Source organism: Atractosteus spatula, chromosome 7, assembly GCF_055471065.1.
Source record: "Atractosteus spatula isolate fAtrSpa1 chromosome 7, fAtrSpa1.hap1, whole genome shotgun sequence".
NCBI classification, from domain to species: Eukaryota; Metazoa; Chordata; class Actinopteri; order Semionotiformes; family Lepisosteidae; genus Atractosteus; species Atractosteus spatula.
The window spans coordinates 56879530-56894030 of NC_142712.1; the positions used below are offsets into that span (position 1 = coordinate 56879530).

The following is a 14501-nucleotide window of genomic DNA, read 5'->3' on the forward strand; positions in this document are numbered from 1 at the left end:
AATGCTTCTGATGAATGTAAGAACATAAGAAAGGTTACAAAGTCGGAGCCCATTCGATCTGCCTAACTCGTTTGATTTCTAGCAGTCTCATCAAGTGATTTCATGAAGCAAGCCAGGGGCATCAGCTTCAATAAAATCATTGTCATTTTTTTCCCCAAACAACAAAAGTATTGAAAATAGCAACTTTAACTTGTGCAACTCTTTAGATTTTCAAGTGATGTTTACCACTATCCATTTGAAATATCTTATTATATTAATTTAAGTTTGCTCTAAACTGCACTTTGCATGTGTTAGGCCTTCTGTTCTTCAGAGCTCACATGATCAAAGAAGTGACTGTGGTTAATGTCACACAAAAGCCACAGCCAAGCGGGGGCTTTCTGAAGTCACTTTATGTGCAAAAAAATACAAAACACCTGCTGCTCAGGTAGAGCAACACTGTCATGGGAAACAGAGCTATTGAGGTCATACTTTCATGAAAGTTTTCGAGATCACTTTTACACTTTTAGCCTGGTTGCTGAAAAGCCTTAAGTCCTTCACACCCTGAGCTATTAAAGTGGCAAGAGCAAGAAAGCCCATCCTGAAAAGTGGATTTGCCAATGAAAACAATGACTTTTCCCCCAGCCACAATGTTCCGGTTATCTTTCTGGGATCCTTCAAGAAACTGCTGGATTGGAAGCCTGGATCAATAAGATAATCAATAATATGGCAACCAAATCAGTAAGACAGGCTGAATGGCCTCCTCTTGGCTGTAACCTTTCATAGGTTTACGGGATTAATAATTTAATTAAACGAAACAGAGCTGGACATTGTTTCTAATTGGAAGACAGTTCATTTCGCTTGGGAACACACACACAATAAATGGTGTGCACGGTTCAGGCCCAGCATGCAATATTGTGCTGTTTTTCGAATTGCAAGGGGTTGGTGTAATGGTGGCTGCATTCTGAGTGCAATAAATAATCTAAAGACAAATCACCTGAAACTAGGACCGAAGTGGGGAAAAGGAACAGTGCTGCAGTACACTGATTTGGCGGGGGAGTGCAAGGTTAAGATCATGAAGGCCCCGTTCTGTAGCGTAGTCCACAAGGTGAAACGTGAGTGCACCCCAGTGCATGAGGGAACTTCTTGGCAGACCAGCGGTAAGAACAGAGGGCACTTACCCATTGTGCAGGAAGACTTTAAGAGTTCTCATGCATATTGGGCAGTTAAAAGAGAAAGAACGGGAAGACCTTCAAAGGAGAGTCTTGGATAGACAGCTGGAGCTTCATCTGTTTAGAAACTGCAGCAGTTTCTCACACACTGGAGATCCTGCGGCTCACAATCAAGCACCCCCCCCCCACCCCCCCATCCCCGTCCCCCACGGCTACCTTTTCAACTCGGCGGCTCGGAGAGATCAGGCGACACACACTGAGCTCCTCTTAGCGCACTGCTGGGGGAGTCTGCCCGCCGCTTCCTCTGTCTTGCAGCTTCGGCTCAGAGTCACAGTGGGCAATCGTGCCCCCGAAAGCTCCCTTCCAGCTAAAGCAGAGATCAAGGGACTCTCCTGGAGGGGCTTCATGTCCATTCCCAATGTACAGACACAAGCTGCATCACAGCTGGGCTCTCTCCAACCCTCTCCGGCCCTCTCCGGCCCTCTCCGAGCCATCTCTGGCCCTATCCGACCCTCTCTGACCCTCTCCGGGCCATCTCTGGCCCTATCAGACCCTCTCTGATCCTCCCTGAACCTTTCCGGGCCATCTATGACCCTCTTTGACTCTTTCCAGCACAACTGGCTAGAAAGAAAGAGCCTTGAAGCAGAACATTTCCCTGCAGTCCACGGCCACCCAGAGACAACGCCCACCACCTGGCCCTCACACCAGGAGAAGAACCCGCCAGCGAACTGAAATTGACTTCTGCCTTAGCTGCAGAGATAAAGAAAGTGTGAAACAGCTCTTTTCTTCTAGAACTATTTTTAATGTGAAAAGGGAGGATAAACTTACACTGGTGCAGAGAAATTCTGAAGTGATCACAGATGTATGAAGTCCACATCATGGCTGTGTGTGTGTGTGTGTGTGTGTGTGTGTGTGTGTGTTCCCCCTATCTCCCTGGGGTGCCTGCTACAAAAACAACACTGCTCTCCCTGGATGCCTGCCTGACATACCAAACCTGATTCGTTAGTGGATATTTTTATTCCCCGTTACTAAATTAGGAAACCAGAAAGCGAGGCAAAGGATGTTGCCAAAGGAGAAGAAGGGCCTGCTCAAGATTCATTAACTAAGGGCCTGAGCCAGACCAGCCAAGTTCTTTAAGAGCCACTCAGGCTTAAAAATAGAAGCATAGCAGGGACTAGGGCCAAACTGGGTCCCGTGCTCACTGCCAAAACCCGCGAGACAAACAAACAAATAAACAGCTTTTGTATGTACTGCCAGAGTCAATAGGAAACAGCCACCCTCAAGAGCTATAATAAGCTACCTTAGGAAGGCCAGCAAACAAGGTGCACATTGCACGAGTTTGAAAAATGTCTTTAGTACGGCTTTAAATAGACCAGTTGGTCACCTTTTGAAAAATAAATTAGTACTTTAATGTTTGATGATGTTTCTGGATTTTTTTTGGGACTGCATAGAAAATGCTGGATGGAGAAAAAGTATTCTACCGTTCCCCAGCTCACAGCCCAGTCAAGCGCCCAGACGGAGAGAAGGCGCCATATGCAGAGTCAGAAGGCGAAGAAGAGGAGGAAGAGGAGGAGGAGGAAGGGACAGCAGATGGAGGCTCCGCGTGCGAGTAACTGGTTTCGGATGAGCGCAGCACTGGAGCACAGCGTACCTGGGGGAAGGGACCTCAGCTGATTGTTTGCCAGGCGCAGGTGTCGCAGGGAGCGCAGGCGGCCGAGCTCTGGGCACAGGACCTGCAAGGCATTGTCGCTCAGGTCCAGGGACTGCAGCTTGGCCAGGCTTCCGATAGCTAGACACAAGGAACACTGACGTTACTAACAGTCAAGCGGTTGGCCATGTCCTTTTCCTTCTCTCGTGGCCCCTATATCCCATAGGATGGCTTACAACACACTCACAACTCTCTCATGTGCACCACCTCTGAAATAATCAGCATTTAATACCCCCCCAATTCATCTCCATCAACATAGACCTACAATCAAACCAAAGTTTAGTCATCATTAATCACCCCGATATTAAATACAGAACATTACACTCAAAACTCCAGATGATCTGATTCACTGTGTGAGTGTTGATCATACACACGGCCTCAGTAAACACTGCGAGATCAGTCAGTGAAAATCCTTGTCAAACAGCATCTACTCTCTCTAAGGTCCATTAACAGGGAGTAGTAAGGGCTTGCTTCTGTCTTCAAAAAAGCAACCGACTGTGAGAAAAGCTCAGACCCAGTAGGTAAGGACACTGTTATTACCAGGGACAGGACCATAAAACATGCTAGAACGTCTTAGAGCATGATATCGACCAGCTGGGATCAGGCGAAACTAAAATTGTGTGCAACACCCTGAGCATCTTCACACCATTTCAGGAACAAGATATTCTAACTTCACTGCCACTGCTAAACATCTGCAAGACAAAAGCTTCTTGGTTATTTTTTAAACTTACATATACTGTAGACCATGCATGCAAAGAGCTAAAAAACAAAATCTCAAAGCAAGGTAGCTTAAGAAGTAATATAGATAAAAATTCCCTTATCTCCCTGATAACTGGCCAATGAAGAACAGGCATGCTTACCAATCTTACTAGAATTCTACAATGGGTGTATGCAAAACTACAAATATTAGCCCAATAATAAACCCCTCTGTATCTGCAGACAAAGTGCCCTGGCTGGTTACGGCCAGATTCCGATTCTCGAGCTCTGATATTTCAGAGATCACAAATGTAACACACACTCAGAGCTTTCTACTGTCGCTGTACAATTACAACAGGAAAAGTAAACATCCGATAAACATCACACAGTCCCCCTGCTAGATCAAGGTTATCTTACATGGGTCTACCACAGGCTCGTTCTGAGATCTGCTGCCGGAGAGGCCAGCACATGGCTCAGCCAGCTTTGTGAGGTCTGAGAGCTGCAGTGTCCCGCGGGCCTCTTCTCCAGTTGTTTCCTAAATGCTGTACTCCCAACCCAAAACATTTCTATGTTACAAGTGACTTAACTTCAGTACCACAGATACCACAAGAATTTATTAAGCCTATGGGCACAAGTTACCAAAACCACACCAGTAACAGCTTCCTGATGTCCTCGGCGTTCTCCTCCAACATTGAGGAGGAAGCTGTTTCATTTTTGGATCAAAGGTCATGCTTCTCTCGCTAATGCCAAGTTATAGGCCAAGAACTGCAATAACTTTCAATGAATCATTAGCGGAAAAATTATTGATAGAAAATTAATAAAGGAAAAAGCCCACAGCAGGGCATTTCACTGAGCCAGTGCAGGTGAAGTACTGTACCAGGATCCAGTGTCCCACCTGGATCACCTGGATACCTGGATAACACCTACCTTCCAGTTATCCCCGTCTAATTGAAAGAAGAGGAAATTCCATATCTTAACCAGAATACTGTCAATCTAGGTAACCTGAATTTCCTCTGTATTTCCAAACACATTTTGAGCTACAATGTACCACCCATATCAATTTAACTTGAACTGCAATGCAAGCAGATTGTGCGATATGTAACAAACTACATAAAGAATTACCTTCTGGAATGATGACAATGTTGTTGGAACGGAGATACCTTTAAAAAAAGAAAGAAACAAAACTGAGAATTGTAAACAAATGCCAACATGAAAAATAATCTTTGATTAAATAAATAGGTGGATTCAATAGGCAAATCATTATATTTTATATATCACATGCATCGCACAGAAATAACAGATACTGTAATCTAGGAGTGGTGCATAAACATGTTGCTCAGTTGAGCTCCCCCCAAAGTCATTGTGACCCAAATCAGCATTTTATTAGCCTCTTACAGTATCTCTTGCATCTCTAGCTCTGCAACTGAAATCAAGACACCACTGCTGTGGGAGGTGAGACCAAGTTTATTAAGAGTGTACCTGTGCAACTTTGTGAAGATGAGGAACCAGTGCCAGGAATCCATAGACCGCACTACATGTTACTGCAAATTAATCCATCAAAACAGCATCAGCAGCACTGATGAACAAGTCTAGACAAGCCAGAGGCCTGAACAAAAGATGTTGTGAGCAATTCTCTAGTGACACCTAATGGATCACAGTCACTATGCACACCCACAAACAATACCTCAAGCTCCACTGCTTCAATCCCTCTAGGAATAGAGTGCAGAACAAGGGCAGTCGTGCATACAATACCACCAGCTATCTTTATATCTGAGGCACCAGATGTGTCTGTAATACTTTAACACTTTACACACTATTCTACACAAATATCTGTAACAGCAAGCGACCCACACACAAGGGACAGTGGTGTGGTGCTTAGCACTGCTGCCTCACAGATCAGGGGTCCCAAGTTCGGTTTCAGACTGGGATACCTTCTGTGTGGTGTGTGCATGTTCTCCCTGCGTTTGTGCAGCCTTTCTAGGAGGTTTCTGGTTTCTGGTTTCCTCCCAGAACATGACCGCTTGGTTGCCCGAAGTCTGTGAAGCGTCGCTGTACGGGCGTTAGGGTGCAGACCCCGTGAGGAAGTGGGGGCGCCTCATCCAGGGTACAATTCTGCAACTCAGTGCTTCCGGGATGGGCAGGGGGGGGCTGCTGTGACCCTCGCCGTGAATCAAGGTCATGAGAATAATCAAGATCTCTGCTCCTCATCCCACCCCTCTGTGGCGGAGCTAGTTTGGACACGGTGATGTCATCGCGTAGCAGGGACCTCAGCCGCCTGGGCTCACTCGGCTGGTTCCCTGTTGCGTTATGCCGGAGACCCGGGTTCGCGCCCCAGGTGTTGCGGGACGAACCAGCGGGGTGGAGCAGCGAGGGCACGAGCCCGTCGGAACCGCGATGGTCACACCTCATCCTCATTACCTAAACGAGGACAAGATGCGACTCACCGGGCAGATGCAAGTGGAGTTGCAGAATGTCAGACCACACTAGATGCGACTCAGAAACAATTTTTAAAAAATGCACAGAATCCCTGTACCCTGCCTGTGTATTCCTACAGGTTCCAGCCTACCACACAGGCCTTGTTTCCAGCAGAGCTGCACAACAGTAGCGCAAAAAACGTAGAAACAGTATATACTGCTACAAACGTATTATGAAAATCATGATCTCAAAGAATGTTTGAGAGTACTTAATTATCTTATCCATGTCAACAGACATATTATCTATAAGAAGCTGTAGTAGCAATAATAATAATAATAATAATAATAATCATAATAATAATAATAATAACCAGCTTTATTTCATTAAGTGTCTTCAACACAAAATACCGAACAGTGCTGATCATATTGAAAATCATGACAGGTGTCCCAATTTAATATGAATAAGATTTCACTGTCAGATACCTCATGATTTTCTGCAACGCTGCACAATATTACATAGTACTTGTAATACACTTACACTTAATACACTTGTAATATACAGTATAATTTAACTTAATCTTCTAAATTTAAGAAATGTCAACATCTCCCCCTTGCGGTCTGGTATTTGATGTTGAGGTGTGTCAGAAGAGTTTAAATTTGCTTATGATTGGTCAGTTTTCCAGTCACAAGACAAAAATAACTCAGAGACAGGCTTGCCTCTGGCATGGATACTTCCATCATACTACAAACACTTTTATGTTATTTCCAGTGTGTATACACCTTAAGAAGCAGCATCTGTATTTAGGATTATAATCTGCTGTTCATTGCAACGACACAAACCCGCAAGTTCCAGACCTGCCCAACCCTGATCTAAGCAAGGAAATAAATAATTCAAAGCTGTCCTAGGTTTACACCAGGGTTGTGAGCAGCATTATGCATTTTCTCCTAGTTGATTAAACACATTTTCTTTTACACGTAAAAAAGTCTCCACTGTTCTCTCTCTACACATGGGTTCAGCAAAGGGCAGGTTTAAGGATAGGGTGCTGTAATTATAACTTCACAGAACAATTATTCAATTACTTAACAGTTCCTGGAAGGGCTTATAGTAATACTGATTGAGGTGATGGGCACTTAAAATTCAGCACCAGCTGCAAGAGTCTGTATTAATCAGACCCCTGTGGGAAGAAACACACAAACCCAATTCACCTGGTGAGAGAGAAAAGGAGCTCCTCACAAAGCGATCATTTCAAGTTTCATTTAGGGGTCTTAATGATGTGTGAACTGGTTCCTAATTAAGACAGGATTTGTTTTCACTTGATTACACCTGGCGTAACCTGACAAATAATCATCAGGGAGATCTATGTAGGAACTTTCCCTACCCAATTGTTTTTTATATCTCCAAGTGAGCCCAAATGCAAATAAGCAAATACTCATTTCCTGCAGTTCCAGGTGAAATCATGACTGTAACTGACAAATTCCGTGCCATCGGTGTAGCACGTTTCATCCCAGTGGACCCCCTCTGCACAGGCGGGTCCATCTTGTCCACAGGTGAAGTGCGGCCCGTGTGCCGGCTCATTCGCTCTTCAACCGAGGCTCAACCACACAGCGGTCCGGGCGAAGAGGCGAGAGACCGCTTCACCGTTTCCATTGAGAGGAAAAAACAGAACGAGGCAATGTGATTCAGTGGAGACACTGGGATGAACACCCTGACTATGAGGAGCAGTAGAATGGGATGTTTATATTTGGCGCGATGACTCATCCAAATGACAGCTTCCTGCTGCACTGTGTCCCCTGTGGAGCTACTGACCGCAGAGGGAAGAGTGCCCCCTACTGGTTCAGCCATACTCAGGTGCTGCAGGAACCTCCGAGCTGACTGGGCAGGAATGAGATTTCACCCCCCCGCCTGCCTTTGGCGTCCTCTCGGCGCGTCTCGTCTCGACGCCCGCGCTCTCCCCCCGCCCAGCGGCACCTCTCCGCCTGGGCTTCCCGACCAGGAATAAAAGCAGGAGATTCCAACCTCGGCCTCCGAGTCAGGAGAACGGGTCTCTCGTCGAGCCACCGCTTCTCCCGGAGGAAAACACCCCCGGAAAAACAAAAACACCGGCCGAAGCCATGGCCATTCCGAGAAACACAGGGACCTTGGAATGCCACCGAATGATGAAATACGATGATCACACTAATAAGATTTCCACCTCGCTGGAGAAAGCACTTTTTAAATGTCTCCATTGAAGAGGACTGCTACTTTCAGTGGAGGACAAATATACAGCAACGTGTGTACTTTCACACTCCTGGCCAATGGACTGAATCCTATAAAACAAATTCAGCTACCCAAGCAACTTTAATGGAACAATATGCAACATAAGTGTTTTCAGACCATTCACTGTCCTGCCCTGCTCCATCACACTCCACATCGATGAGGATTTTTATTCAAGTGTTAAAATGAAATAAAATACTTTTGAATTATTTATGACTCTAATTATGAATACTTCTGCACTCTGGCCTGGCGTTCACTACACACTCTCTGTTGAAGGGGAAGCATTAGAAACAGAATTAGAGCTGGCACATTTATTAAAACACAATTTATTTCTCATCGGGGAAACTCACCCGCAGCACGAAAACACTTGTAAAGCCCAACTCCTCTTTTTTAAGGAAAAAAGAAATCCCTTGGAACTGACTGAATGACTTGCTTGTTTCAGCTGTGGACAGTAAAGAGTATTTAAATGCTGGCAGAACGATTCTGGTAAAGCTGGTTTTGAGCTGTTTTTAAATCAAGTCCCATGACTTGAATTTTCGCGAAGAGAAATGATTTTTCAGGGTCAGTTTAGCGATGTGTACAGCATACTCACAGTTCAATGAGATTTGGTAGCTTCTGGGCAAGATTTTCTGGCTGTAAAATACAAGCAAGGCAAAGAAGAGACAAAGATCATTGACACCAAAATCCATATGCAAAATACATCAAGAGCCAATAAAAATATATTTCTAGCAACAAAATCAATTTATGACTCCATGCACGTTCATATGGTAGGGACACTGCTAGATCTGCTTTATCCATGTCATAAGCACAGTTCACATTGGAAAGGGCTGGCTGTGATGTAACGGAGGACATGAAAATGCACAGAGGTCGCTGTGTAACCCTGGCTGTGCACAGACATGCTCTCTGTCCGTCAAGCTGGACTAACAGTGGACGGGCTTGTTGCTTGAATTTGTCCACATATTGTAGAATGGGGTAAGTAAGAATGCCCTGTAAAAGGACATCACAACTCAACATTAGTAACTCCCCGCGCCAACACACCTCCTCCATTACACAGTTCAGTCCAAATCACTCTCCCTGGCGCTGAGAGACCCAGAGTCAGCTAACAGCAAAGCCCACATTAAACCTCATAATAACATCATAAACATCATTAAGAATCACATCTTCCAATCTTCTGTGAGGTTTCCTGCGTTGGCTGACCATCGTTTCTCAGCAACTTGATGCGAACAGGTAAGGATTTGGCGGTGACACGGCCTAGAGCCCCACAAACCATCGTGTGCCGGATATCTCCGGACAGTTCTGTGACTCGCTGCCCTGTTTCGAGTCTCGCTCACTGCCTCTGTCGGACAGCTGGCCAATTCAAACCAGTTGCAAAGGTCCCGTCTTCCAGTGGCCACAGGCTGGATGACAGAACTAAGACAACCACAAAATGTCCATAAACAGTCTGATGTTGACAGATAAGGTCAGCGGACAGACTACCGTACTAGTCCACAGCTCCTGTGTCTTGGGTTTGATTCGTGTAGAGGCAGAGACACTGGGAAACTAGAGTCAACACCTGATGCTGTTCTGTAGTCTGTGAGCGTACAGAAAGAAAATGACGACCTCTGTTGAGCTAAACGGCCCATTCTTGCCATTAGCTTATCTTGTGTTGAATTAAAATGCACAGAAACTGACATGTAAGTATATATTATATTGCGGAGCCATTTGACCTTTAGGAGCTGTCTGATGGGACCACCACTTATCGCTATCCTCAAGGATCTATCTAATAACACCAACTAGTGCCGAGGCTACAGGCAATAACAAAACAAAATTCTTATAGATTTGTGCAGGTCCGTTACTTTAAATGCAAGACGAAAAATGAAAAAATATTTTCATACTGAACCACAGCACATTTTCTTGATAATGCATACAATTTCGCCAACTTTTTACTTAAAAAAAAACTCGCTTGAGATTCAGGCCTTTTACAGCCGACTTCTACGGGCATCATTGACCAAATACAGCTAAAGACAAGTCATATTTGTGTTTCCTGAGCAGGAAAGCAAAGCCGACGTTGCTGCGGAGTATTATTTTTTCGTTGCTCGCACACCATTCCTGTAATACACCAGGTTAGACCGCGTCTTCTCGGCTTCAGCAGCGCCACGTCTGGCCGGCAGGGTGTCGGGCTCAGGCACGGCGCTCCCAGTACAGGTGTCACAGAGGACGCAGCTAAAACCGCACGATGCCGCCGCGGGTGCGGGACACTGAAGAGAAAGGCAGGCAGGCAGACAGCCCGAGACGCGTCGTGTTCACACCGGGTAAGTCCGCTGAGTGACAGCGGCCTGGGGAGCTGCTGCTGGAGGCCAGGCAGGCCGACTGCTGCCAGACCAGCGGTGCGGCGTGAAAATAAACACGCCGTGGGAAGAGATCAGGGGGCTCAGGTGCGCGGAGCAGAGACCACCAGACCGGGGGCGACCCCTCGTGCAGAGCAGCAGTGGCTTTGTCTGCCTGAATTACTGCAGGAAGCAGACTGGGCCGCGACTGTCTGTGTGACGGGCAGGGCAATGTACTCGGACGTCTATCAGGAAGGTCGCATTTTCGCACCAGGTCAACACGCTGCAAAACGGAAGGGGGTCAAAGTATCACAATTTAAATTTAAATTTCTGTGATTTGCATGAAGTTTGGAAACAATAAAAGTTTATAGGTTATTGCTGAGGTCGCAAGTGGCGTGTCAAAGGTATTTTTTAAATGCGTTTTTTTTCGTTTCAAATTTTTATTGAACATCAAATAATACAACCAAAATAGAAAACGTAAAAAGATAAATGAACAGAAAAAAAAACACTACCAGACCGAATTGCAAATCATTTAGAAATTTACATCTGTAAATAGTTTTTTTTTTATTGAACATGATATTGTAACGCATACAGCCACCATTGCAGGTTGTTCGAGCCGGCTTACCAGCGCAGTGACGTCACCGCCCTTCCCTGTGAATAGCAGGGACCGCAGACTATTTACATTACCCGGAGGCCCGGGTTCGAGCCCCCGACTGTGGGGGGCCGACCTGAGGCGGCAGCGGCGAGGGCGCATACCTACGTGAACCCCGGAGCGCTACAATATCTATCCAGTTTTACTAACGTGTCAAGGCGCTGACGTCTTCAGCTGACGTCATTGTGACGGCAGCTGCGCTCGAGGTCTTATAAGGCGCCTCGCCTGCGCAGTAGCGTGTGGCTTGCGCGCGGACGGTAGTCGGGTGGTTCCGCAGGACTGGGTGCTGATCGCGAAGACCGGACCGGCTGCGGACAGTCTGCCGGGTCGTGCCGGGAAACGGGCTGGCTGGATGGCTGGCGTCATGCTCTGGAAGGCGCGGACTGGCTCGGTGAGCTACCGGGGCATCCCAGGGCGCCCTATAGACACCGGGACCAGCCGGGCCAGGACCCACCAGCGATCCGAGCCCAGCGTGCATGCTGGCACAGCTCTGTGTGCCCCAGCTAGCGAAGGGAGAAGGGGGGACAAGGCTACACTGCCTCCCCGCTCTGTCTCTGAAAGTCCCAGCTCGATGCTGTACATAACTGTTCATACTGTCAATAAAATTATTTTTATACGTGCGTGGGGTACGTCTCTCGTACTGTATGGATAGCAGTCCCAACATGTGAAGTGTAAAACGTAAGAGATATTCTTTCTTTCCCGCAGCTCTTTTCATCCCACAGTGCTCCACACGAAGGCAGGGACACTATTCATCCTCCACTGCAGAGCACATCAGGGGAGGAGAGAAACCGGACACCATGCTGAGAATGAGATCTTACACGGCTTAGCACCTGTGCATCTGCGCCAGTCTGTGTGTAAAAAGTGCAGGAGCTGACTTGCTCAGTGTCATGTCATTTGCCAAACCGCTCTATACCACACAGTGTCGCGGGAAGCCGGAGCCTACCCGGCAAGCAACGAGCGCAAAGGCAGGGTACACCCTGGACAGGACACCAGTCCATCGCAGGGCAAGTGCAAGTCAGTCATACACGGTGACAATTTGGAGCCCATGGTAAAGGCCGAGGGGGGGAATTTGGCCTGGACACCGGGATAACTCCCTGCTCTTATCGAGAAATGCCCAGGGAGCTTTAATGACCACTGACTTGCTCAGTGTAGCCTTCGCAAATGTGAACTGAATTTTGGCACCATACATTATTTGCTTCCATAGGGGAAAAAACCCTACATAGAGCACCAACAGAGACGTTAACGTCCGGCCTACCAGAGTGGTCAAGGAGTTCCTCTTCATGTAGAGCCTCTCCAGGTACTGCAGGCCCTCGTCCTTGAGCAGCTCCAGCGGGAACTTGCTGAGGTTCCTGTAGTTGAGGAACAGGTTTTTGTGTCGCTCCTGCTTGGCCATACAGATCGTCTCGTGCAGGTCTGAGGCCATGGCAGCAGCGGGCCTCTCGCCTCTCGGGGAACCTGGCTCTCCCCCCGTCACATCGTCGTCCCACGGAGCGCTCGCCACGCGGCCTAGCAGCCTCAGCAACGGATAGAGGAAAAGCACCACGACTTTTAAAAACAGAAACCCAGAGCAGCGTCTGCGCTGTGCAGCCGTGTTGCCATTAAAGTTGCAATGGCTTGTCAGCACACAAGCGGTGCATTATGTTGTGCACAAAAAGGACTTGTACTCATAATGCAAATGCTTACAGGTCAGATTTGAAAGCTTGTTGTTCTCAGAGCTGAATCTGGTGCTGTGTTTTTTTTTCCTCTCCAACTAAAGCCCACATGCAGTATGTTTACATGAATATATGTGAATTACTTCCAAACGTATCCTGTCTGTCTGCATTCTCACCTGCTCACTTTCATATTATTACTTACAGAAAACTCTTAATTAGATTTCGTTTTCGGGTTTTTTTTTTTAAAAGTTCCTCTTTCTGGATAACAATGCATGAACCATTAGGCTACCTGTCCGACTGCTCTCCCTTTCCTGCACCTGGCTGGGCCGAGGTGTCTCACCCTGCCTACACACAGAGCCGCAGGGAACAGGCTCTGAAAACTGAAAGCGCACCGCGGCCGCTTCATTCCAAACGCCAGGTATAGTGATCAAAGTGCAGGTGCATCGAGATCATTAATACATAGGGAATACACATTGGGAATGCTGTGCCGATATTATTACAGCCAATATATTCCTGCTACTTATAATACAGTAAAAAAAAAACAATTTTAAGTGTTTAAATCACTAAACAAATGAATGCGCAGTATTTGAATCCCGTATTTAATATTCGGTCCCACACCCCAAGTCTAGACAGTACACCGCGGATAAAGAAGCGATCCCGCAATGCACAGCCTATTTCTCTAAACAGCATTACATTTTTAAAAACAGACCATAACACTGCTGTCAACACTAACACGTCGAGTTTTTAGCCTTATGTTAAACGCTCATTAATTATCAACAACTGCTCTTTCAGAATTAGCTCATTCTGGCAACGATTTCTCATACTGGAGAAAACGAATCCGATTAGGGGATGATTCAAGTGCAGGTCTACAGCCCTGTAAAGTCTCTCCATTTTTACAGTTTAACAATAAGTGTTTGCAAACTCACCTGGATTTGGGAAAAGACTATTTACATTACATATTGACCTCCTTTCAGCTGTCATTCGTCCAATAGACAACAACCCAGAGCGTCATTAGGCAGTGCGCCGAGATGGGCCTGTGGATAACAACGTACAATACAAGCGACCGTAAGCGTAACTGTCGATAGGTATTCTGGTCCTTGTAGTTTTTTTTATCACACGGCGCGTCAGTTTCGTGGCCATCGAATTGGTGACATATATACACCAATTGTAATTCTGTACAACGTTATAGATTGCATAATAACACGTTTTTCTGTATGTTGAAGGTTTATACATATCCGTGTAACTACGTCTTTCGATTTGTTCCTACCAAAAGCTTTTTACATAGTATTTTTAGATTTGATGATAAGGTGAGATCTTTATGTGCCCTGTAACAGTGATACTGAAATATACAAACTGTCCATTTGGGGGGAAAAAAACGTACATACAACGTACATACAACTGGAATCGGAATAAAATCAGTAACAGTGAAATCCGCCAATAAACTTCTCCCCTTTTTAAAAGTTGCTTAAATGAATGGTTTGAATTAAACGTATTATATCTGACCTCGCATAAAAAAATTCTGAAGTACTTTTTGGTCCAACACAAAAGTTATAACGAAGGATGAGTTGTAAAAGCCTTGCATGTTGCTGCTTTGAGATCGGATTTCGAGGGCAGACTTGCCTGCAGTCTCTCGGCTATTGGCTCTGCTCTACGACAGTCAATGGCGGTGTC

General features: G+C 46.1%; 1 protein-coding gene across 1 annotated transcript; it reads right to left on the reverse strand.

The window, feature by feature from the left end:
- Positions 1–2689: 2689 nt before the first annotated feature.
- Positions 2690–13871, reverse strand: LOC148831472 (leucine-rich repeat-containing protein 28-like). The gene is made up of 5 exons (XM_088920027.1): positions 13757–13871; positions 12434–12692; positions 8813–8853; positions 4675–4712; positions 2690–2937 (listed from the first exon to the last, which is right to left on the reverse strand). Exons 2-5 carry the CDS (start codon positions 12599–12601, stop codon positions 2690–2692), a joined length of 495 nt encoding a protein of 164 aa, XP_088776153.1. The 5' UTR covers positions 12602–12692; positions 13757–13871.
- Between the last annotated feature and the right edge of the window lie 630 nt (positions 13872–14501).